The sequence below is a fragment of the Babylonia areolata genome, chromosome 14, assembly GCF_041734735.1.
Source record: "Babylonia areolata isolate BAREFJ2019XMU chromosome 14, ASM4173473v1, whole genome shotgun sequence".
NCBI classification, from domain to species: Eukaryota; Metazoa; Mollusca; class Gastropoda; order Neogastropoda; family Buccinidae; genus Babylonia; species Babylonia areolata.
Window position 1 is genome coordinate 29,744,565 of NC_134889.1, and position 23,019 is coordinate 29,767,583.

The 23,019-nt window shown below is 45.3% G+C and overlaps 1 protein-coding gene across 4 annotated transcripts in view; it reads left to right on the plus strand.

Moving 5' to 3' along the window:
- LOC143289980 (uncharacterized) overlaps window positions 1–22,625 on the plus strand; it is a 41,763-nt gene extending 19,138 nt beyond the window's left edge. For 3 of the 4 annotated variants that reach the window (XM_076599267.1, XM_076599269.1, XM_076599268.1), the window contains exons 14-25: window positions 293–468; window positions 2,079–2,148; window positions 3,446–3,726; window positions 5,329–5,497; window positions 7,947–8,170; window positions 9,828–9,930; window positions 12,229–12,359; window positions 12,693–13,115; window positions 13,347–13,520; window positions 15,397–15,504; window positions 17,682–17,906; window positions 19,148–22,625. In XM_076599267.1, coding sequence (XP_076455382.1) covers window positions 293–468; window positions 2,079–2,148; window positions 3,446–3,726; window positions 5,329–5,497; window positions 7,947–8,170; window positions 9,828–9,930; window positions 12,229–12,359; window positions 12,693–13,115; window positions 13,347–13,520; window positions 15,397–15,504; window positions 17,682–17,792 — 1,970 coding nt within the window. In that variant the 3' untranslated portion in view covers window positions 17,793–17,906; window positions 19,148–22,625. The remainder of the gene's footprint in view (window positions 1–292; window positions 469–2,078; window positions 2,149–3,445; window positions 3,727–5,328; window positions 5,498–7,946; window positions 8,171–9,827; window positions 9,931–12,228; window positions 12,360–12,692; window positions 13,116–13,346; window positions 13,521–15,396; window positions 15,505–17,681; window positions 17,907–19,147) is intronic. The other variant, XM_076599270.1, reaches the window with a different exon arrangement.
- Window positions 22,626–23,019: the final 394 nt, after the last annotated feature.

A 23,019-nucleotide genomic window follows, 5' to 3' on the forward strand; every position in this document is an offset into this window, starting at 1 on the left:
AAGCAGCAATCCTAAGAAAAAGAATCAGCCACGAAGAAAGAGTTTCCACGCTCGCATCATGAACAGCACACACACACGCGCACACACACACACACAAACACAGAGCACCTCCATCCACACATACACACACAACACTGGGAAAAGTAGTACATCCCTCATATAACAGCAAATCAGACCCAAATTAGATTAAACTGTTAGTCAAATGCAAGATGAAAAAGATTTCTTTTTACATGATACAATTCTCACTGCTGTAATGGAGCTTCCCCCCCCCACCCCCCCCCCCACTGTGCAGACAACGCAGGGAACATTGTGGCTCGCATCCCCATCTTCCGCCAGCGGGCGCCCATGTTCCCTCCCCAGGGGATTTTACCCATGCCCCTGATGCAGCCCACAGACATTTACCTCCCCTGCTTCTCCCACCACTTCATCAGCCAGGCGGTGCGTGAGCGTCTGGACCAGAGAATGCAGGTAACGGCAAGGTTGTGGGAGATGTGTGCGTACATGCCTGCTGTTGTAAAACACCAGTGTTTGTTTTGGAAAACCTTTTTTTTTTTCTTTTTTTTTTAAACTGTTGACCGTTACGGATGTTTCAGCAGCGGATCACTTTTTATAGAAAAAGGGGAAAAAAACAATCGGGACACTTTTTCATCAGATGGCCAAACAGGTTTGGCCATAACTCGGTGTGTGCATGTGTGTAAGTCCATAACTGTCAGTGAAAGATCTAAAGTTAAAGAGAAAACATGTTCAGTTTAAAAGACGGCTAGACAAAAGCCTCACCATACAAAAAAAAAAATTTTTAATGCTGCCAGACCTTCAGGACAGAATACATAGAATGGTTGTAGTGTTCACAACACAGGCAAAATTTCTGAACTTGTGCACTCTCTGCAAGTGTGAAATCTACATCAGTCATTCTGGCCATGATGATTGTCTATGCATGTTGAATCAGAAAAGAATATGGTATATTCCCCAAAAAATTGAAAATGGCAAAGTTACTTCTGGATTCTTACATCAAGTGTTCCTGATGTTAAGATTTGGGTAGGCATTGATGCATGTGTGTGTAGAGGTGCTAGCTGTTGAGGACATGCTATATTGTGTATGGAATAGTGAAGAACCAAATGGTAATAATAAAAAAAAAAGCTTTGTATGAAAAGAAATCCCATAGACCATTGTGAAAGGCTTGTAGTACAAATATTGACACTGATTATCTGGAAGAGAACGGTCCAGATGTTTGTTTTTTTTTAGTTTTTCAATATAATAGGTTTTATATTTTGATGTTAGTTGGGTTTTTTTTTTTATATACATGGTTCAGATTTTGAAACAGCATGCCACAGCCCTGATATGTCCTCTGTAATTGGCTGGGCTGTAAGCCATAGAAGGAATGAATGACCCATGTGTGCCTGGATATTATGTAGATTGTGATTTTGTGTGTGTGCCTTTTGTTTTTGATATATTAAGCGTTGTTCTATTTCCATGTTTTTTTTGTGTTTTTTTTTTTTTTTTTTTTAAGTGTCATTGTAAAGCATGTAGTGCTCTGTAGTTATGCGCTGTAAAAATATTCCTTAATGATAATGATAATTATGTTGCATCGTCTATGGGAAGATCACTCACTCAGTCTGGCTCTGCTACGGAGCACTTATTGTCAGTAGGGGGCTCTGTAAGCGGTGTCTCAAGTATGTTAAATCAGAACAGTCACTACTGAACACCACAGAAGTGACTCCAGCAGCAGTGCAGCCGCTGTCTCAACTATCTGGGCTAGAATATGATTATAGTGGAGAGTGTCTTACCCAATTTACAACCCCACTCTCTCGGCCAAGAGGGTTTTAGGACAGTTGGCGTTGGGATGGTTCCCAACGGTGAACTAGCCCGCAAGGCTGCAGCACTAAGAGCCAGTGCAATCTGGCGTCTTAGTTTGAGAGTCATAGTCCTTCACTAAAGACTAATCAGTAAACGATTTCCCTCTGCAGTGTAGGAGTAATGCCACAGAAACAGTGTAGATGATGGGGCAGTCCAAAGAAAAAAGGCTGCATCAGTTGAGGTGAGAGCAGCAATGTATGAGTGGTTGGTGTTGTGTGTTACAGGATCCCCAGAACCTGGGCAACATGATGGCCGGCATGATGTCCACCCTCTTCGGTCAGCCTCGCACCAGGGGTAGGTACCCCACTTGCAGTGGGTACTTGTGGGTGGGGGGGGGGGGGTTGTGTGTGTGTGTGTTTGCAGCCAAGCAAGTTTCTGATAACGACCGGGTCATGCATGTGTGCTAGCAATAGTAGCATGTTATGGTGGAAAGACACATGTTTGATGTTTCTGGCTTCTAAGTTTAATGTGCTAACATCATCTTCAGTATTGAATGTGTACATTCTCATGGGAACTTTTCAAGTTATGATGATGATGACTGGAGTATTGTTGACCCTGTGTTGGTCACATGCTCACACACACACACACAAACGCACACACACACACACACGCATGCACGCACGCACTTACAAAGACAGACATACTCTTTCTCTCTCTCTCTCTCTCTCTCTCTCTCTCTCTCTCTCTCTCTCTCTCTCTCTCTCTCTCTCTGCCTCTCTCTCTCTCCCTCTCTCTCTCTCTCTCCCTCCCCCCTCCCTTCCTCTCTCGCTTGCTCTCATGCTTGGCTGCTATCAAATTGTCTGGGTGAAAATATAGTAAACATTTTAGCGTCAAAATCATACTTTCCCCTCTGTCTACAGGTTGTCAATCCTGCTTTCCTCTTTTCCCAGTTTACCTCGCTCTCTCTCTCTCTCTCTCTGTGTGCTCCTCTCTCATCTTCCTGTGAGTCTCTTTCTTCTTCTGTCCTTGACTCACTCTTTTTCAGTGTTTTTTTGGTTTTTTGTTTGTTTTTTTTAACATGCTTTGCAAGGGAAAAATGTTTATATTATTCATTTCTTTGCTTTTTGGAACCTTCTTTGCGAAGGGAGGTGGGGGGGTAGGGTGGATGCGTAGGGGCAGGGAAAAAGGAAAGGGAAAAAAAGAAAGAAAATAGGCGTGGGGAGGGGGGCGATAGGCGTGGAGAGGGGGGGGCGGGCAAAGAAAAAGAAGAAAAAAAGGCATGGAGAAAGTAGTAAAGGAGCTCAGTTGACTCACACACACACACTCTCTCTCTCTCTCTCTCTCTCTCTCTCTCTCTCTCTCTCTCTCTCTTGCCCTATAGGCATGGAGAAAGTAATGGAGCTTGGTTGAAAAACACACGACACCCTTGACCTATGGGCATGGAGAAAGCAAGGGAGTTTGTTTCACACACACACACACACACCCCATATGCTTGGAGAAAGTAAGGGAGCTTGGCTGAAACACACACACACACACACACACACACACACACACACACACACCCCTGCCCTGTAGGCATGAGAGAAAGTAGTAACGGAGCAGCTTGGCTGACTCACACACCACACCACACCCCCCTTTACACCCTTTGCAGGGCCCCCAGTGTCGGAGCGCAGTTCCCAGCAGCCTGGCGGGACCCCGCCCCGCAGCACCAACGACACGACCAGCCGCGCCCAGACCAGCACCACAGCCACCCAGCAGGGCTCCATCTCCGCCAACCCCTTTGCCACCCTCTTCTCCCAGATCCTGGGGGGTGCTGGACCGCTGGGCCAAATGGCGTCGGCCAGCACTGCTGCCACCAGCACCAACACCAACACCACTGGTAGTGGTGGTGCTGCTGCCACCGCTACCCAGTCATTTTCTGTTGGTGGAGAGGTGTGTGTGTGTGTGTGTGTTTCTTTTGGGGGGTGGTTGTGTGTGTTGGGGGTGTGTATGTCAGGGTGCAGTTTTGAGTGTGTTTGTTGGGGTGTTTGGGGTGGGTGTGAGCGTTTGTGTGTTGGGGTGAGCGTTTGTGTGTTGGCGTGTTGTGGGTGTGTATGTCAGGGTGCAGTTGTATGTGTGTGTGTTTGGGTGTGGTTGTGTGTTTGGGTGTGGTTGTTGGGGTATGGTTGTGTGTGTATCTGTTGGGGTGTGAGAGTGTATGTCAGGGTGCAGCATATTTTGTATGCGTGTTTGGGTGTGAGTGTGTATTTGGGTGTGGGTGTGTGTTTGTGTGTGTTTGTTGGAGTGATGGTTTGTGCATGTCAGGGTGCAGCATATTTGGTGTAAGTGTGTTTTGGGGTGTGGGTGTGTGTTTGGGTGTGAGTGTGCTTGTTGAGGTGTGGGTGTTTTTGGTTGGGTGTGTGTTTGGGTGTGGGTGGGTGTGTATGTTGGGGTGTGGTGTAGGTGTGCATGAAGAAGGTCCAGAATGTCTGGTATTTATCCCCGGACACTGCTCCGGTCGGCATCTGAAGAGCAGGATTATGTGTTGGGCTAAGCAGCAGTGAGGTGAGAGAATTATCCACCATTTGAAAATGGCGTAAGTGGTAGTCTTCTTCTCGTTCGTTAGAAGAACACCCCAGTCTTCACGATGAAGGCAGCTGTACGTTGCAGGTCCTCCACACAGGCGTAGTAGAGCCTCCAAGATGTGACAATCTAAAGGTTAATTTTGAAGTAACTTCTTCTTCTCCTTCTTCGTTCATGGGCTGCAACTCCCACGTTCAGTGGTATGTACACCAGTGGGCTTTTACGTGTATGACTGTTTTTACCCCGCCGTGTAGGCAGACATACTCCCGTTTTCGGAGTTATGCATGCTGGGTATGTTCCTGTTTCCATAACCCACCAAACGTTGACATGGATTACAGGATCTTCAATGCGCATATTTGATCTTCTGCCTGCGTATACACATGCAGGGGGTTCAAGCACAAGCATGTCTGCACATGTACATATGTTGACCTGGGAGATCGAAGAAATCTCCACCCTTTACCCTACTAGGTGCTATACCGAGATTCAAACCCAGGACCCTCAGATTGAAAGACCTTGATGGGAGCAATAGCCAAGTGGTTAAAGCGTTGGACTTTCAATCTGAGGGTCCCGGGTTCAAATCACTGTGACGGCGCCTGGTGGGTAAAGGGTGGAGATTTTTACGATCTCCCAGGTCAACATATGTGCAGACCTGCTAGTGCCTGAACCCCCTTCGTGTGTATATGCAAGCAGAAGATCAAATACGCACGTTAAAGATCCTGTAATCCATGTCAACGTTCGGTGGGTTATGGAAACAAGAACATACCCAGCATGCACACCCCCGAAAACGGAGTATGGCTGCCTACATGGCGGGGTAAAAACGGTCATACACGTAAAAGCCCACTCGTGTGCATACGAGTGAACGTGGGAGTTGCAGCCCACAAACACAGAAGAAGAAGAAAGACCGATACTTTAACCACTCGGCTGTTGCGCCCTGTCAAATTAAGACGTAACAGTTGCCTCTCTGTTTGACAGAGCGGCCAGTCGGGAGGGAACCCGGCAGGGATGACGGACGCTTTCTTTGCCCGCCTGGTGCAGGGGGTGCAGGCCCAGGCCACCCAGGTGATGTCCGGCAGCCAGTCCTCCCAGACTGTGGCCGCCTTCCTGCAGAGCCTGGGGGACCGCAGCGTGGTGCCGGGGGAAGGTGAGGGTCACCAGCTGTGTGTTGCGTGGAGTGTTGGGGGTGGTTTGTAGATGTCCTGTTGAGCTTTTAAAGTATTCATTTTCCCCATTGTGGAGGCAGTTGTAGATACCTTGTTCAACTTTTGAAGTATTTATTTTCCATATTGTGGAGACATGTTGATGTTGAACTTTTAAAGTGTTTATTTTTCCTGTTGTAGAGGCGTTGTAGATATTTTGTTGAACTTTTAAAGTATTCATTTTCCCGGTTGTGGTGGTGTTGTAGATATTTTGTTCAACTTTTGAAGTATCTATTTTCCCTATTGTGGAGATGTTGTGGGTAGTTGAGCTTTTAAAAGTATTCACTTTCCCCATTGTAGAGACATTGTAGATATCTAGTTGAACTTTTATAGTTTTGATTGTTGAGACAGTGTAGGTATCTCGTTTAATAGTATTAATTTCTCCATCTTGGAGGCAATGTGGATAATTATCTTGTTGAACTTTTAAGATATTCATTTTTAAAGTATTCATTTTCCCCATTGTGGAGACGTTGTTGATATCTAGTTGAACTTTTGAAGTATTAGTCCATTTTGGACACATTGTAGAGATTTAGTTGATTTTCCCCTTTTAATGGTTATGCTTTAATATTCCGGAGAGGACAGGTGGGGAGTGGGAGGAGGTTGATTGATGAGTTTGGTGGGAAACAAGGCAGAAGAAGGTTGGAATCAAAGGTGACTGTTTGAAATAAATAGAAATGGACAGACACCTTCTTGTGTATCGTACTGTACTGTATTGCATTGTATCTTGTAACCATAGGGTTCCTGACGGACACCTTCCTGTATATCGTACTGTATTGTATTGCATTGTATCGTGTAACCATAGGGTTCCTGACGGACACCTTCCTGTGTATCGTACTGTATTGTATTGTATGTTGTAACCATAGGGTTCCTGACAGACACCTTCCTGTGTATTGTACTGTACTGTATTGCATTGTATCTTGTAACCATAGGGTTCCTGACAGACACCTTCCTGTGTATTGTACTGTATTGTATTGCATTGTATCTTGTAACCACAGGGTTCCTGACGGACACCTTCCTGTGTATCGTACTGTATTGCATTGTGTCGTGTAACCACAGGGTTCCTGACGGACACCTTCCTGTGTATTGTACTGTATTGTATTGTACGAGGGTCATTCAATAAATAAGGTGAATTTTTCGGTATAAGGACTTCTAATACAGATAGAAGCTTACTTTTTTTTTCTTTTTTTTTGTTTTACTTCTTTTTCACATGGATTTAATTTGTTTTGCAGATTAAAAAAAAACTTTGAGAGTTTTGGCGATTAACAAAGATGGCCGACCAAGAAGCATGCTCCAGGATTGAACAGCGGTCAGTTATCAAGTTTTTGGTTGCTGAAGGGTGCAAACCAGTTGAAATTCATAGGAGAATGTCAACTGTGTATGGTGCCACATGTTTCAGCCGAAAAAATGTCTACAAGTGGGCTAAATTGTTTAAAGAAGGACGGAGCAGTGTTGAGGATGAAGACAGGCCTGGAAGGCCTACAGAAGTGAGGTCTCCTGAGGTGATCGAATCAGTCAATGACCATCAACGAGCTGGGCTGGGAACTGCTCCCTCATCCCCCTTACAGCCCAGACCTTGCCCCTTCAGACTTTCACCTGTTTGGTCCCTTGAAAGCGTTCACGAGAGGCACAAAGTTTGAAAGTGACGATGAAGTCAAAAGTGTTGTGAGCGACTGGCTGAGACATCAGTCCAAAGATTTTTATGCTGAGGGAATACGGAAGCTTGTGCACAGATGGGAAAAGTGTGTGACATTGCTGGAAGACTACGTTGAAAAAAAAAAAGAAAAAAAAGTAAGCTTCTATCTGTATTAGAAGTCCTTATACCGAAAAATTCACCTTATTTGTTGAATGACCCTCGTATCGTGTAACCACAGGGTTCCTGATGGACGCCTTCCTGTGTATCATACTGCATTGTATTGCATTGTATCTTGTAACCATAGGGTTCCGGATGGACACCTTCCTGTGTATCGTACTGTATTGTATTGCATTGTATCTTGTAACCATAGGGTTCCTGACGGACACCTTCCTGTGTATCGTATTGTATTGCATTGTATCTTGTAACCACAGGGTTCCTGACGGACACCTTCCTGTGTATCGTACTGTATTGTATTGCATTGTATCTTGTAACCACAGGGTTCCTGACGGACACCTTCCTGTGTATTGTACTGTATTGTATTGCATTGTATCTTGTAACCACAGGGTTCCTGACGGACACCTTCCTGTGTATCGTACTGTATTGTATTGCATTGTATCGTGTAACCACAGGGTTCCTGACGGACGCCTTCCTGTGTATCGTACTGTATTGTATTGCATTGTATCGTGTAACCACAGGGTTCCTGACGGACACCTTCCTGTGTATCGTACTGTATTGTATTGCATTGTATCTTGTAACCACAGGGTTCCTGACGGACGCCTTCCTGTGCGTGGCGGAGCAGCTGACCTTCAGCGACATGATCAGCATCTTCATGGGCCAGCACCAGTCCATCGCCCGCCTGCGGCGCCCCCTGCGGCAGTTTGTCAGCGAGCGCGTGCTGAGCGGCTCGGCCACCACCGACGACAATCTGCTGAGGTCCACGGACCGTGTTGTCGGAGAGCTGCTGCCTGACGTCATGGCCATGGTGGTAAGAAAGGAAGAGCTGGGGCTAGGGTTTGAGTCCGTGAGTGTCTGGGTTCGAATCACGCTCTCGCCTTTTCTCCCAAGTTTGACGTGATATAAGGATGAAACTGATTGAACCCAAGTATTATCAAAACCCATGTCTTTTTAGATTAAATCTGCTTATGACATCCAAAAATGAGACTGTCTTGCCTAACCTGGCATTATTTGTCTACAAAGTACTGAGGCTACTCTATATTTTACAACTTACAATGCATTCATGTGTTTCATGTTATACTATTTTTGTTTACATTTGTTTAGAATGTATGTTCATATTATGAATATTCTTTGTATACAATTATGTAGTACCCCCTTCAGACAAGGGCTGTGGCCTAATCTGAATAAAATATTCACATTCACATTCGTATTCCCAAGTTTGATGGGAAAAATCGAAGTGAGCATCTAGTCATTCAGATGGGACAGTAAACCGAGGTCCCGTGTGCAGCACACACTTGACGCACTGAAAAAGAACCCATGGCAACGAGAGTGTTGTCCTCTGGCAAAATTATGCAGAAGAAATCCACTCTGATTGGCACACAAATGCATATCCATGCACTCAAGGCTTGACAAAGCGCATTGGGTTATGCTGCTGGTCAGGCATCTGTCTGGCAGATGTGGTGCATGGATTTGTGCAAAGGCAGCGACGCTTCCTTGAGAATCTGACACTGAAACTGAAACTACGGCTAGGGTTTTTTGGTGATGGCATGCTTTTGACCATGTGCTGGTGAAGTCAAACTCCACACCGCTGTATGTGAATTGCTGCCAGTCAGCTCTGAAAACCTTGTTACTGGGCTTTCTCGTAGACATTTGTTTTGATTTGTAGACACATTTAAGTTTTAATTTTCAGACTCTTTCAGAGATGCCAACAAGTTTGCTGTATTTTGTTACGTTCGATCGCAGTTTGTTCCATTATGCCAACATCAAAATTTTTCTGACATGTTCATTTTCAACAACATAGTATGGTCACTAGCTTTCCTGTCGTAACATTACCTAGACGCTCTAGACCTATCGATCACGAGGCCATGGCTGTCACTACTAACCTTGGTTTCACGTGATGATGCTCAGCTAATCGCATGAGTGTTTACATTGAAACAGCATTCAGTGGACCAATCGGCTAAATCGTTTGCCCAAACAAGAGAGAACGAGGCTAAATTAAGTTGTGTCTCGGTCAGACAGCATCTGTACCTAGTGGATTAAGCTGAAATGTACGTTGGCTGATGTGGCTTGGAGTCTGAGTGTTTCAACCAAATTCAGAATGTTCCTACCAAAGTTCCTGATTGTTCCTACAAACACTTGACAGGGGTTGGCATCTCTCTGTGTGCTGGTGTAAATCTCAACACTCTGTCTGTAAGTACAACCAGTCATCTCTGAAAAAACTCATCATTAGGCTCTCTCTCTCTCTCTCGCAGACTTTTGTTTGATTCGTAGACCTGTTTAAAGTTGAATTATCAGATTATTTTATGTAATGGATTACAGGCTAAATATTATTGTGATATCGAATGGATTTGTTTAATTGACGTGACAGTTATTAAACTCTTTTTTTTTTTTTCTGTGGGTTGATGAAGTAGATTTTGTGATAATAACAAGGACGGATGTTTTAAAAGTGAGTGAACGTGGGTGTGCAGTCTGACGACGTGGTGGTGAGCGGAGTGAACCTGGAGGCCACACTGCGCAAGTTCTTCAACCACCACCTGCTGGCCCTCTTCAGGCTGGTCATGGACTTCAATGGTCAGCACATGCATGCACACACATGCGCAGATACGCACTCACACACACACACACACACACACACACACACACACATGCGCAGATACGCACTCTCACACACACACATGCATACACACACATGCGCAGATACGCACTCACTCACACACACACACACACACACACACACATGCATACACACACATGCGCAGATACGCACTCACACACACACACACACAGACACACACACACACACATACACAGCCCCACTCCCTCCCCACACACACACACACACACACAGAGTATTATTTATGTATGTGAATGCACATTGTGTGTGTGATATGCATGTATGTCAGTACGTATATTATGTACACATGTATACGTGTATGTATATGTATGTGCACAAGTTACCATATATGTAACAAAGTTTGTGATCATAACTTGTGTTACCATGCATTAAACCATCCTGTGTTGATTATGAATTTATAATCACCCTCAGTGACATGGGCCAGAGGCCTATTCATTACACACACACACACACACTCTCTCTCTCTCTCTCTCTCTCTCTCTCTCGCTCACTCAATCACACTTAAACACACACACACATGCGCGCATACTTGCGCACCTCTGCTCTCTCTGTACTGTGCTGTGTTGGGCTTTTCCATGCTTCACTGTCTGTGGTAGGACAGACACTAAAAGACAGATGTTACTGTCACCAGTGGTCAGAAAACATTGGACATTATTGTGGCGTTCGTTCCTTCTTGTGCGCCACTGCATGTGACAGCTACCTCGTTGCTGTGGACAAGGATACTCTCTAATGGAAAGATACGTCTGTTTGTGAAACAGATTATAAACTGTTTGACATATAAAATGTGTCGGCCGGCAAAATGAATAGATCTGTTAACTAAATAGGTACATCAACCCCCCAAAATGTGTCAGTTAAATTGATAGGTTTGTGCTAGCTGGGGATGATTTGTTTGGGTTTTGTGTGTGTGTTGTTTTTTGTTTTTGTTTTATATACTTTTTTTTTCATTGGGGTTTTTTTTGTTGTTGTTTTTTTTACTTCAGCACCAAGGGAAAGTACAGTATCCCTTGAAGTAAAAGTAACGAATAAATCAGCATGTTGGCTGTGGCTACACAACGCACACATTGTTTTTTATTTTTATATCTGATAGATTATTTGATTCATTTTATGGCATGATCTCTTTTAATTGTCCTCTCTTACTACTGCTTCAGATAATATGTGTATGCTTTTGGAGTTGTTTGAGTGAATGCTTTTAGTGCTACTGTAAAGGACACAGAGCTTCAAGAATATGCGCTATAGCAAGAGGTCTGAATAGATGAATAAATGAATAAACTTGAAGTCAGGCAACATATGTGTAACTGTCAGCCATATTCATTGTTAGCCAAATAGGTACACCTGTCGGCCAAACATCTCCGTGTGATAAACAGCCAGATTGTCGGTGAGATCAGACCTGACTGCCATTGGTTGTGGAGTTGTCTGTCAGGTTAAGCCTCACCATACATTGAACACCATCACTCCTGTTTTCCTACCAGGCAGTCCTGAGTCCTCTGTCTGGTCTCATCAGGAGTGAACAAGCACAGGGCGTGTTATGGAATAGTACGCAGTGTTTTCAATTTGTGCTGATGCATGATACATACACTGTTAACAAACACAGGTACTGTAATGTACATAGCATGTGTTGTCATGTCTGATCATACAAAGCGTCCATTTTAACAATAAAAAGTGTTCATATTTGGGAGCGAGTGTATGGAGAGTGGTTTGCATATATTTTGACACGGGGAAAAAAATCCGGGTATGAATGAATAGTTGTTTAACATTTTTTACCCCATCAGTACAGCTGCAGTTAATGTGTACCAGCCGTACAAAAACTGAGTGCACTGTCCAAGCCACACTTCACATACACAGATCACACACAAGGTCATCGGAAACACATTCTGTCCCCTCTGGCGAGCAATGTAGAAGCTAAAACCAATGAGTTGAAAGCACTGACGGAGGATTCAAGACTGAGAATTCAACTGATTGAGAAAGTGGAACTGAGCTTGCCCACTATAGTACAGAAATATCTGTACACGGTCCAAGGCAAGTATCTGGGTGTTAGTAACTTACAGATAAATCAGTACTTGGGGTACAAAGTGTTTCAAGTTACAAACCACTGACAGCCTTGGCTCCGGCTTGTGAAGCTCATGTCGGCACTGATAAGTATGAGCCTGTTGTCCTGAAATGCTGATCAGTGTAAACTTTTGTTTCTTCTCCGCTTGTTCTGTCCTCACAGCCGTGTGTGTGTGTTTCTGTTTCAGTGAGTGACGACCAGTTTGCCTTACAGTTTTACACCGGCTTCCGTCGCATGCTGGGGGAGTTTGTCGTCCTGATGCCAGCATGTCTGCGAGGTGGCCAGCCTACATTCACCAGCATGATAGAGAACAGACTGGTATGTTGTGAGAGCTGGGTGGGTGGGTGTGTGTGAAATGACTTCAGACTCAGTCAGGGATATACTTTTTCTTTGACACCGTGACAGAAAACGTCTTGAAAGCTGGACTGTTCCTGATTTTCAGTACACTCTGAATAGCTGTTAAAATGTATGAAACACGCTTAGTGATCACATTCTATACACACTCATCATACATACCACCAAAAAACTGACACAATAATTGATGATAATGATTTGATCTTTGCACTGATCATGCATATCACATAGAAATAACACTGATTATAATGATAGCGTAATAATTGACGACGATAATGATAACGATTGTGACCACAGACGGGGATGCTGACAGGCCTGAGCCCTCTGCTGCAGCAGTCGATGGTGTCCATGACCCTGCAGCACATGCTGTCCTTCCAGCAGACCCAGTCCCTGCCCCGCGCCCAGGTGGAGACATACATCGTCCGTCGCTCCTCCTCAGCCTCCTCCTCCTCCTCCACCCCTGCCTCTGCCCCCACCGCCACCGTCATGGCCTCCCCCATCGTGGTGAGAGGGGGTGCCACAGAGGGGGTGGGAGGTGCCAGGGAGGCTCCGCAGAAATCTCCACGCTCCCCAACGTCGTCGTCTTCCTGTGGCGGTGGGAGGGGTAGCAGCCCCATGGAGGTGGACTCCTCCCCGCCTCCGACCTCCTCCTCCTCCTCCTCCTTCCCCCTTGCTGGTGCCACGGCGACGGCTCGTTCCCCGGCCAGCCAGTCTGTACAGGTGAGGGTTGTGTTGTTGTCTTTTACTTTGTGTTCCTTTTGTTTGTTTGTTTTCCGGATTTAGGGAGGTGGATAGAGAGGGTGGGGAGAAGGAGAGGGGGGTGGGGAGAGGGGGGGGCGTGTTAGATCGTTTATTCTGGGTGTGGAGTTTTGAGGAGGGTGGATTTACACACTCAGACAGACATGTAACATTTCTGTCACCACCACCACCACCACCCCTCCCCATTGCCAGGCCCCGCGGTCCCTAGACCTGCCTAGACGGGCAGGAGAGAGCCGGTCAAGGTCTGGAGATGGGCGGGTCGTCAACGGCAACCACAGCCCTGCCGCTATGTCTAGCCCTGCCGCCGGCGCCACCATCCCCAGCCCCAGCACCGTGCAGGATAACTGGCAGGAGGTGGTGCCCTCGGTGAGAGTTGTTTGCCATACTTTCTTCTTTTTTTTTTAAACACTTTTTTGCTTTGTTTTTGTTTTGTTGGGTTGTTGTTTTTTAAGTATTTACTTATTACGTTTTTGATTGTCTTATATTTTATTGTTGCTGACAATTTTTAAAAATCAGTTTTGGGTTTCGTGTTTGGTCTTTTTTTTTTTCTTTGTGGGCTGTGACGCCTGCATTCACATGTATGTGTACATGAGTAGGCTTTTATGTGCATGATCATTTCCCCCTGGCCATGTAGGCAGTCATGCTCCATTTTTGGGAAGGGGGGGGGTGCAGGGGGGGTTGCATGCTGGGTATGTTCTTGTGTCCGGAATCCACCGATCACTGACATGGATTACATGATTTAAACATATGTATTTGATCATCTGCATGCACAGTCACGTGAAGTTGATTCAGGGTCTAGCAGGTCTGAACGTCTGTTGAACTGGGAGATTGGAAAAACGATGTCTCATCTTCACTTCCAGGCACCATGACCAGGAGGATTCCAACCTGGGAACCTCAGATTGAACGTCCAGTGCTTCAGCAGCCATAAGGCTTTCGCACCTTGCATTGTATTTGGTCTGGAGGGTGTTCAGCCTGGTCTTAAAAAGTAATAATAATGGATACTTATATAGCACACTATCCAGAAATCTGCTCTAGGTGCTTTACAAAAACGCTTTTGTTAACATAAAACATTACATCTATGTTACATACACACACCAAAATGTAACTACACACACACACACACACACACACACACACACACACACACTGCATACATACATTTTAACATACATGTGTATCTAACAGCTACCCTAACACATACGCACACATAGGCAGGCACAAACTTACATAAACACACGCACACACAATACACATTCATATACATGCAAGTGTGGAAATTTTGTGAGTGACTTCTCCTGCCAGTGGCTGGAGGAGGCCGGGCAGTTCACAGGACATGTGTTCTGCTGTCAGGGTTCATTTGCTACTCTGTGCTGAAGACTTCTGCTGTGTGTGTTCAGCGTAGCGTGAGATTTGTATGTGTTTGGCTTCGTTGGTGACGTGAAGATGCATAACCTGTTTTTTTTTTTGTTGTTTTGTTTTGCTTTTTCCCCCTCTCATTCATTCCCTGCTTTCTGTGTTATGCGTATCTTTATATCGTTCATCAGAATCGGAGATGCGTGCATTTGAATGACAGGTGTGGACACGCTTTGATTTTGTCCCAGCGTAAGATTCAGCATTGCATAAGTGCTTTTGATATTGTTAGTAGTGGCAGTGTGGCTGCGGTGGCTGAATGGTAAACGCGCTGGGTTCTCGCCTGAATTTCCTGATTGTGATCCCCAGTTTGGAGCACCTGGTGAGTGATGAGAGGAGATTTTTCCAGCCTATCAGGTCAACATACGTGCCGACTTGCTATTGCCTGCACCCCCTTTGTATGTTTACGAATGCAAAAGATCAAATGTGTGCGTTAAAGACCATTAATCCATGTCAGTGTTTTGGTGGGTTATAAAGACATGAAAATACCCAGCATGCGTCAACCACGACAGTCATCGGCAAGTCAATGTTGGTTGCATAACAGAAAGAAAGTAGTATTATTATTAGTTTTATTACTATGGGTATTGATTTGAGAGGATGATATGGTTTGTGACACCGTGTCTGTGACACTGTTCCTCTCAGCAAGTCGATGTTGGTCTTGTAATAGAAAGAAAGAAAGAAAATATTAGTAGAAGTATTGTTATTATTGGTGTTGATGTGAGAGGATGCAGTGGTTTGCGACACGCAGTGTCTGTGACACTGTTCCTCTATTTCCCCCGTTGCCATTGACAACATCAACATCATGTGAGGGTGGTTGGTCAACGGTTGACAGGACTGGGTGCCGGTGATGGAGGCGGACGTCCAGAGGCAGAAGAGTCAGCGCACACAGGGCCCCTTCAGTGACGCCTACCTGCAGGGCATGCCACCCAAGCGCCGCAGGGTGAGTGTCGGTGTGACACGTCGTGTTATCATCGATGTGTGTTGTTGTGTAGTGTGTTCGCTTTATTTTGGAACTGCTGTATCGTAAAGCACTTGGAGCTAAATCTGTTTGAGTATACCAGGCGCTGTATATGCGTTGTGGTGCTTTGTTAAGGAATTATTGTTTGATTTATTTGAATAGGTGCTGTATAAATGAGTTTCAGTTTCAGTTTCTCAAGGAGGCGTCACTGCGTTCGGACAAATCTGTATACACTACACCACATCTGCAAGGCAGATGCCTTGACAGCAGCATAACCCAATACGCTTGGCAGGCCTTGAGTGCTTGCAGACATATATGTGTACAGAGTGGATTTCTCTGAAAGAATTTTGCCAGAGGACAACACTTAGGTTGCCATGGGTTCTTTTTCAGTGCGCCAAGTGCGTGCTGCAGATGGGACCTCGGTTGATCATCTCTTCAGAATGACGAGACGCTCAGTTTCATTTTCCACTCAAACTTGGGATACTGATACGGATACGGATGTTTTATTCAATATAGGCCATGGCCCCTCATGAAGGGGTGGTGTAAACAAACATTACAGAGGTAATATATTCAGATATGTAACATAACACAGTGCTCAAACTTGGGAGAAGGGGCAAGAGCAGGATTGGAACTGACACTGACAGTGAATTGGCAGATAAGCGTCTTAACCATTCTGTCACCTTTCTCCTTAACCTTTACAACGCCAGCTATGGTCAAGCTGCTAACAGCTGCTATCCGGCTTAGTCAGTTGCACAGTATAGCTGAAAAAACCAGCTGTTTAACAGAGCAGCCAGTGGGAATGCGGGGTACTCGTATTTTCGCTGCCGTGTTTAAAACAGCCGCTGAAAATTGCTCCAAATGGTGTGTGTGGTTCGTCCGTCGGGATCGACGAGGACCATCTAGTCATCCTGGGGGTGGGTGGGTTGGGCTGTGTGGGTGCGCAGATGACTGGTCAGGCCAATTCGCGCCCGGAAGGTTCTGACACAGTGTGGACAGGGGATGGTGGCGGCTGTCGGGGACTTGCTGGCCCTGCTTTTCCTGGCCTGTGTTGCTCTGCCGCAGCGATTCTGTTGGCCTCACAGGATTTGGCGCCTTTGTGGACAGCTGAACGCCACTTTGGTCTGTCCATTGCATTCAGCTCCCATGTGTCGTGGCTGATGTTGAAGGCCTTCAGAGAAGCTTTCAGAGTCTTTTTGAAGCGCATCTTTTGGCCTCCATGGGAGTGCTTGCCATGTTGGAGTTCGTCGTACAGCAGTTTCTTGGGGAGCCGGTGGTCTGGCATGCGAACTACTTGGCCTGCCCAGCACAGCTGGGCCTGCATCAAGATGGTGTAGATGCTGGGCAAGTTAGCACGAGCGAGCCACTCTATGTCAGGGATCTTCTCTTGCCACTTCATGCCGAGAATTTTTTGAGGCTGGTGGTGTGGAAGTGGTTCAGCTTTTTGGCGTGGCATTTGTGGACCGTCCATGATTCACATCCATAGAGCAGTGTGGTAAGAACTATGGCCTTGTATACTTTGAGCTTCATCTTCAGGGTGATGCCTCTCCTTTCCAAATGTTCTTATGGAGTCTGCCGAAGGCAGCGCTGGCTTTGGCGAGTCTGGCGTTCACCTCGTCGTCGATGACAACTGTGCGAGAGAGTGTACTGCCCAGGTATGTGAACTTGTCCACCGCGTTCAGTCGTTGCCCGTTGATGAAGATGTTTGGTTCAATGTAAGGCTTTCCTGGAGCTGGTTGGTGCATCACCTCAGTCTTCTTTGTGCTGATTGTGAGGCCAAAGTTGTCACAGGCAGCAGAGAACTTGTCGACGCTGTGTTGCATGTCAGCTTCGGAGGCAGCATCAGCAAACAGGAAGTCGTTGACAGTGTCTGTCTGTCCAGATGGTATGAGTTGGTTCAACAGTGAGAAGGATGTTTCTGGTACATGTGGCAAGATGTGCCGGCTAAGTTTGGTATCATTCATTGAAGAGTTGCGCAAGCTTGTTAACTCTAAGCTCAAGTCGCCGACCGGCGACAGCAGCGTTTCCCCTACAAGTCGCTGTGCTGTGTGCAGCGACTGTGGTGTTCTCTCTGCAAGTCGCCGAGTGGCGACTCAAGTGACCAAAGGGTTAGAAACATAAATAAACTTTGTGGTATCGTGTGTGTGTTGTTTTTGTTGCAGCTGATGTCCTACGAGCAGACGGGCAGCCTGTCCAACATGTCTGACTACCTGCCCGTCGGCCGTCAAGCAGGCAGCGGGCCGGGCGGGCGTGGAGCCCATCAGCAGTGCTGACAACCTGGTTGCCGAGGCGACAGATGCCCAGGAGCTGCAGGGGATGCTGGAGGCGGAGGTGATTCGCTCACTGTCGGACCGACTGGAGCGCGATGACGACTACAGCGCTGAGAGGTACAGGGGTGTGTGGAGTGTTGTGGGGGGTGTGTGGAGTGTTGTGGGGGGTGTGTGGAGTGTTGTGGGGGGCGTATGTGGAGTGTTGTTTGAGTGTTGTAGGGGGTATGTGGAGTGTTGTTTGAGTGTTGAAGGGGGTGTGTGGAGTGTTGTTGGTGTGTGTGTGGAGGTGATTCGCTCGCCGTGGGACCAGCTGGAGCGTAACGACTACTACAGCGCTGAGAGGTACAGTGGGGGGCGGGGTGGGAGTGTTGTGGGTTATGTGGTGTGTTGTGGGGTGTGTGTGGAGTGCTGTTGGTTTGTGTGTGGAGGTGATTCGCTCGCCGTTGGACCAGCTGGAGCGTGACGACTACAGCGCTGAGAGGTATAGGGGGGGGGTGGGGGGGGGGGGGGGAGGGGAGGGGGAGTGTATGTGGAGGTGATTTGCTTGCTGTGGTGACAACAGTACTAAGAGGTACAGGTGTGGGGTGGTAGTGGGGAGGGGGGGAAGGGTGTGAAGTGTTGTTGGTTTGTTTGTGTGGAGTGTTGTGTGTGTGTGTGGAGTGTTGTGTGCATGTGTGTGTGGTTATGTGTAAGTGAAGTGTTGTGGGTATGTTTGGAGTGTTGTGAGTACACATGTGTGTGTGTGGAGTGTTATTGATGTGTGTTTGGTTTTTTGTGTGGAGTGTTGTGGGTATGTGTGTGGAGTGTTGTGGGTATGTGTGTGGAGTGTTGTGGGTATGTGTGTGGAGTGTTGTGGGTATGTGTGTGCGCGCAATGCATGTGTGCGAGTGTGTGTGTGCACTGTGTTGTATTGCGTTATTTTTTGTTACTTTTTGTCACAGCAGATTTCTCTGTCAGCATGTCGCTACAGTGCAGTGCCCCCTCCCCTCCACACCCCCCCCCCCACGCCCTCACCCCCTGCACAATTACAGAAGTTTGGACCTTTTGGAAAAACTAGAGAACCATTTCTTTCTCCCATCATCCCCCCTCCCCCCTCCTTCCCCCAACCACAGGCCAAAAAAGTGGTAAAAATTTAACATCGGCCCCAGGATATCCTCCCAGTATCATTGCTTAGCATTTTATAGCAGACCAGTGTTTTATTTTTTATTCACTTTGGCTTTGTGCTTGGAATGGGAAATTTTCTGTCTGCTCTGTAAAGAAAAAAAAAAAGAGAGAAAAAGTATAGAATTTTGTTAGGTCACATCTGCTTGTGCAGGAGATAATGTTGTTTTTTTCTTCTTCTGTTTTGTTTGTTTCAGGTTTCCCAATGCTCAACAGTATTTCAAGCCCAAGCCGTCTTGATGGACTGGAACTTGGGACCTGCAGAAACAGGGGCATTGTTGGCCGACAGGCTAGAGAGCCGTGGTTGTAGACGTGTACTTCCCGTTTAGCACAGTCCTCTACGTTTGGACGAAGTGTATTTATCATGAATGTACTGATGTGTTGTGTTTCCCTCATCATGATGATTGTTTGAAAACGATGGTGATGCCTTCTTTATTTTTAGCTCTCTTTTTTTTTCTTTTTTCTTTTTTTTTTTTAATTATTCATCGGTGGTGCAGTTGTTCTTGTCATGGAGACTGGTGCCTGCAGACAGACACACTTGCATGTACGCACGCACGCACAATCACACACACACACGTACAGAGACATACACACACACACACACACACACACACACACACACACACGCAAACTGTGTAGCCCCCCCCCCCCACCCACCCCCAAAAGTTGATGGGAGAGATCCACAAAATGAGTAGTCTGTCCATGAGCTTGGTGAAAAGACACAGCAACTGACCATTATTTCTTAGCGCTAAGTGTTTATAACTGAAAGTAAATTGAATCACTGCTCGTATGTTTTTTGTCTGGCCTCGTCTGTTTCATTTCGCAAGGATGCAGTTTGTTTTCAGTGATGGGTTTCTCAGTGATCATGAAATAGAATTGAAGTTGTGTGCCTGCAACAGTTGTTGTTGTTGTTGTTGTTCACAAATCATTCACTCGCCATTTTAGGAACGAAAAATGTTTCATGATACGGTTATTGAGAGAAATATATTTTGGAAGACAGTTTGAAATTCAAATCAGGCATGAATTTTTTTTTTTTTTTAGAATCTAAAATTAATAAGTTGAGAGAGAATTTTCACTTTATCAGTATTGTTTTTTTTTTGGGTTTTTTTGTTTGTTTGTTGTTTTTTTTTTACAAAAAGTGAACTGGATAAAGAGAATGTATGAAGACATGGCCAAAACAAGGGGCCGTTTCACTGGGGGAGAGGGTTTCAAAATAAAAAGAATATTATCATGACAGTCCCTTGCAGTGTGTGTATGGAGAAGAATGTGTGGCAGATAAGTGACTGTTTTATATTGTATTTCCCACTTTGAGTCACAACAGATTCCCCTTACATGTGAAACACAGACCCTGTAGTCTGGTACCACCAGCATATGGTCAGACTGCCCACAGGAACTCACGGAAGTCTGGAAACATCTAGGAGTAATAGACCATTTCCAGGGCCTAAGAATGGACCGTTTTTAGGGCTGGAAAAGTCAAGAAAATCAATGTGTTTTTTGTTTTTTTTTTACCTTGCATGGTCTGGAAAGGACTTGGAATTTATGTGACACCCTTCACCTCACCTGTGCTACTGAAGAAGAAGAAAAGACAAAGGTTGTGGAAGGGATGAAACTGATATGTTAACATCAAGAGTTTTTTTGTGTTTTTTTTATCCTGCAACCGCCTTTCAACAAAATGCAGTGTATTCAACATTTGTTTGTTGTCAACCTTGAAAAAAATACATTTATAGTAAATGTTGAGCCGAGCTGAATAAACTCATAGTCACTACAAAAACTGATAGTAAATGTAATGCAAAGGTTGAATTAACCTCCTAGTCGGTACAAAATCCGATTTCCACCAGTTTTGACAGATGTATGGTAGGGTTTGTGCATGTAGGGTTTGTACATTCTTGTATTTGTGTATGTGTGTTGTGTGACTTTTTGGGGAGTCTTGGGGGAAAAAACATATACCTCAGTGGTTTTTTGAAAAAGCATGGCAAAAGTGTGGAGTTTTATTTGCTCAGACTTGTGGGAAAATCCTGAATGGTACTCCCAGGGTGACTGTGAAGCCACAGTAGTGCCATGCCGATTGCCAGTCTAGCTTCCTGTGTCAATGCTCTGTGTTGCTGTCGGTGCTTTCATCACACCTTCCAGTTTGTTCAGTCACTCTCGTGGTGGGCAGTGGTCAGTTTCGTTTCCATGACTTAGCTTTTGCTGCGTCGGTGAATCGTAGCAAACGTTTGCTGTGGTCATGTTTCTTTCATTCATTCATTCATTCGTTCATTAATAGGCATTGGCAATCCATAACTGTGTACAAATATTCCCATGTGTGTTGATGATATTGTCGGCAATAGAGTTGATTGGCGACTTCTTTATTTTTTTTTTTTTTGCAGTTTCAGTCATCCTTGTTTCAGGGTTTCAACTGGTGAGCATTGAAACATTTGTGGCTGGGTGTGCTTTTCCATGTTTCGTCTGTTCTTTTCCTTTGTCTGATCTTATCGCCGTAGGTTGTTTTCAGATTTTTCTCTGTACCCTGGCTCAAGTTTGTGTTCCCACATGTGCAATTTGTGACCTGACTATAATCACTTCAAGGAGTGCAACTGGCAAGTCAGTATAGGGATAAGAACTGGTGAATCGCTTGAAAGATTATGATTGGTAAATTGCTGGAAGGAGTACGGTTGGTAAATTGCTAGGAGGAGTACAGTCAGTGAATAACTAGGAGGGGTGGAATTGGTATAAACAGCTTGAAGGAGTACAATTGGTAAATGGCTTGAAAGGCAAGAACTGGCAAATCGTTTGAAGAAGAACAAATGGTAAATCGGTTGAGTATGCTCAGTTGTTTTGTCTCTGGAAGGCAAACAACTGGAAAATCACTTTGAGGATGTCTGTTATGGAGTTAAGGAGAAACAGGAGCGGGGGGTGGGGCGGGGGGATGTAAGGGACATAATTGTGGGGATTGCCGTTCAGGGTTCTGTGACAGGGGTTGTGTACTGAAATATCTGTCAGTGTGTGTGTGTTGTTCCATGTTCTCTTCAGCTGCCAGAGTCTGAATCAAGCTTCTGATCAGCATGCTGGCTTTATGCGAAAATCAGGACATCTGCTTTTTCTTTTCTGTCGTCTTCTTTATCGAGCAGATGTGGGTGTCTTGCATGTATGGATCTGTCCACACTCTTTGACAGCTCCTTGAAACTGAATCTGAAAATCAGCAGTTAGGAGGAGAGGGGGAGACAGAGCCAACATTTTCATGTAACGTCATGTTCATGTATTGTGATAATATCATCTGCTCTGTGGGCTGGGCTACGTTCAGTTGTGTGGAGAAAGAAAAATGGTGTGTGCTTTTTTTTTTTTTTGGTTGGCTTGTTGCTATGGGTTTGTTGGGTTTTTTTGTGTGTGTGTTTTTTTTTTTTTAAATGGACAGTGGTACATATGTGGTTTTTAATTGATATGCATTTAATGCTTGCTGATATATACACTTGTTTAACGCACACACACATGCACGCACACATAAACACACACATATATCCACACACAAACACAAGCAAACAAACATGAAAGAGCCTATGGAAGCGCTCCCAAATTCCACAGTGAGTAGTATGTCACAGAACTGTGTATTGAAAACAATGTTTTATGTCTTATCAGAATTATTATTGTCATTGACTCAGTAAGTTTCTTTAATAATTACAAATCAGTACCAAACTAGCTGGAAGAGAAATTCGTGTGCATATATGGTTTGAATGTGATGAACGAATAAAGCTTGAAGGCAAATGTCAGTCCTGCCATGAACTCCTGTTTTTTTTTCAGACACAACAAATCGTCCAAATATTTGGCACCATGCATTCAGATATGCTCATAGCTCTTCCCTATACACTGACCTCCACTCCCCCCACTCCCCACCCATCTTCATTCCAAAGCTCCCACCCCAATGAGAAGAAATGTAAGATTCATGCCAAAATCAGATCCTCACATCATAATGTCAAGTGTGGACAGTTACATAACTCTCCCCACCCCCACCCTGCCTTTTTTTTAACGGAATTTGATCAACAAAGCCAGTGTTTTTCATGTGACAGCGTTTTTGATTGTTTCTTGCCTAGTT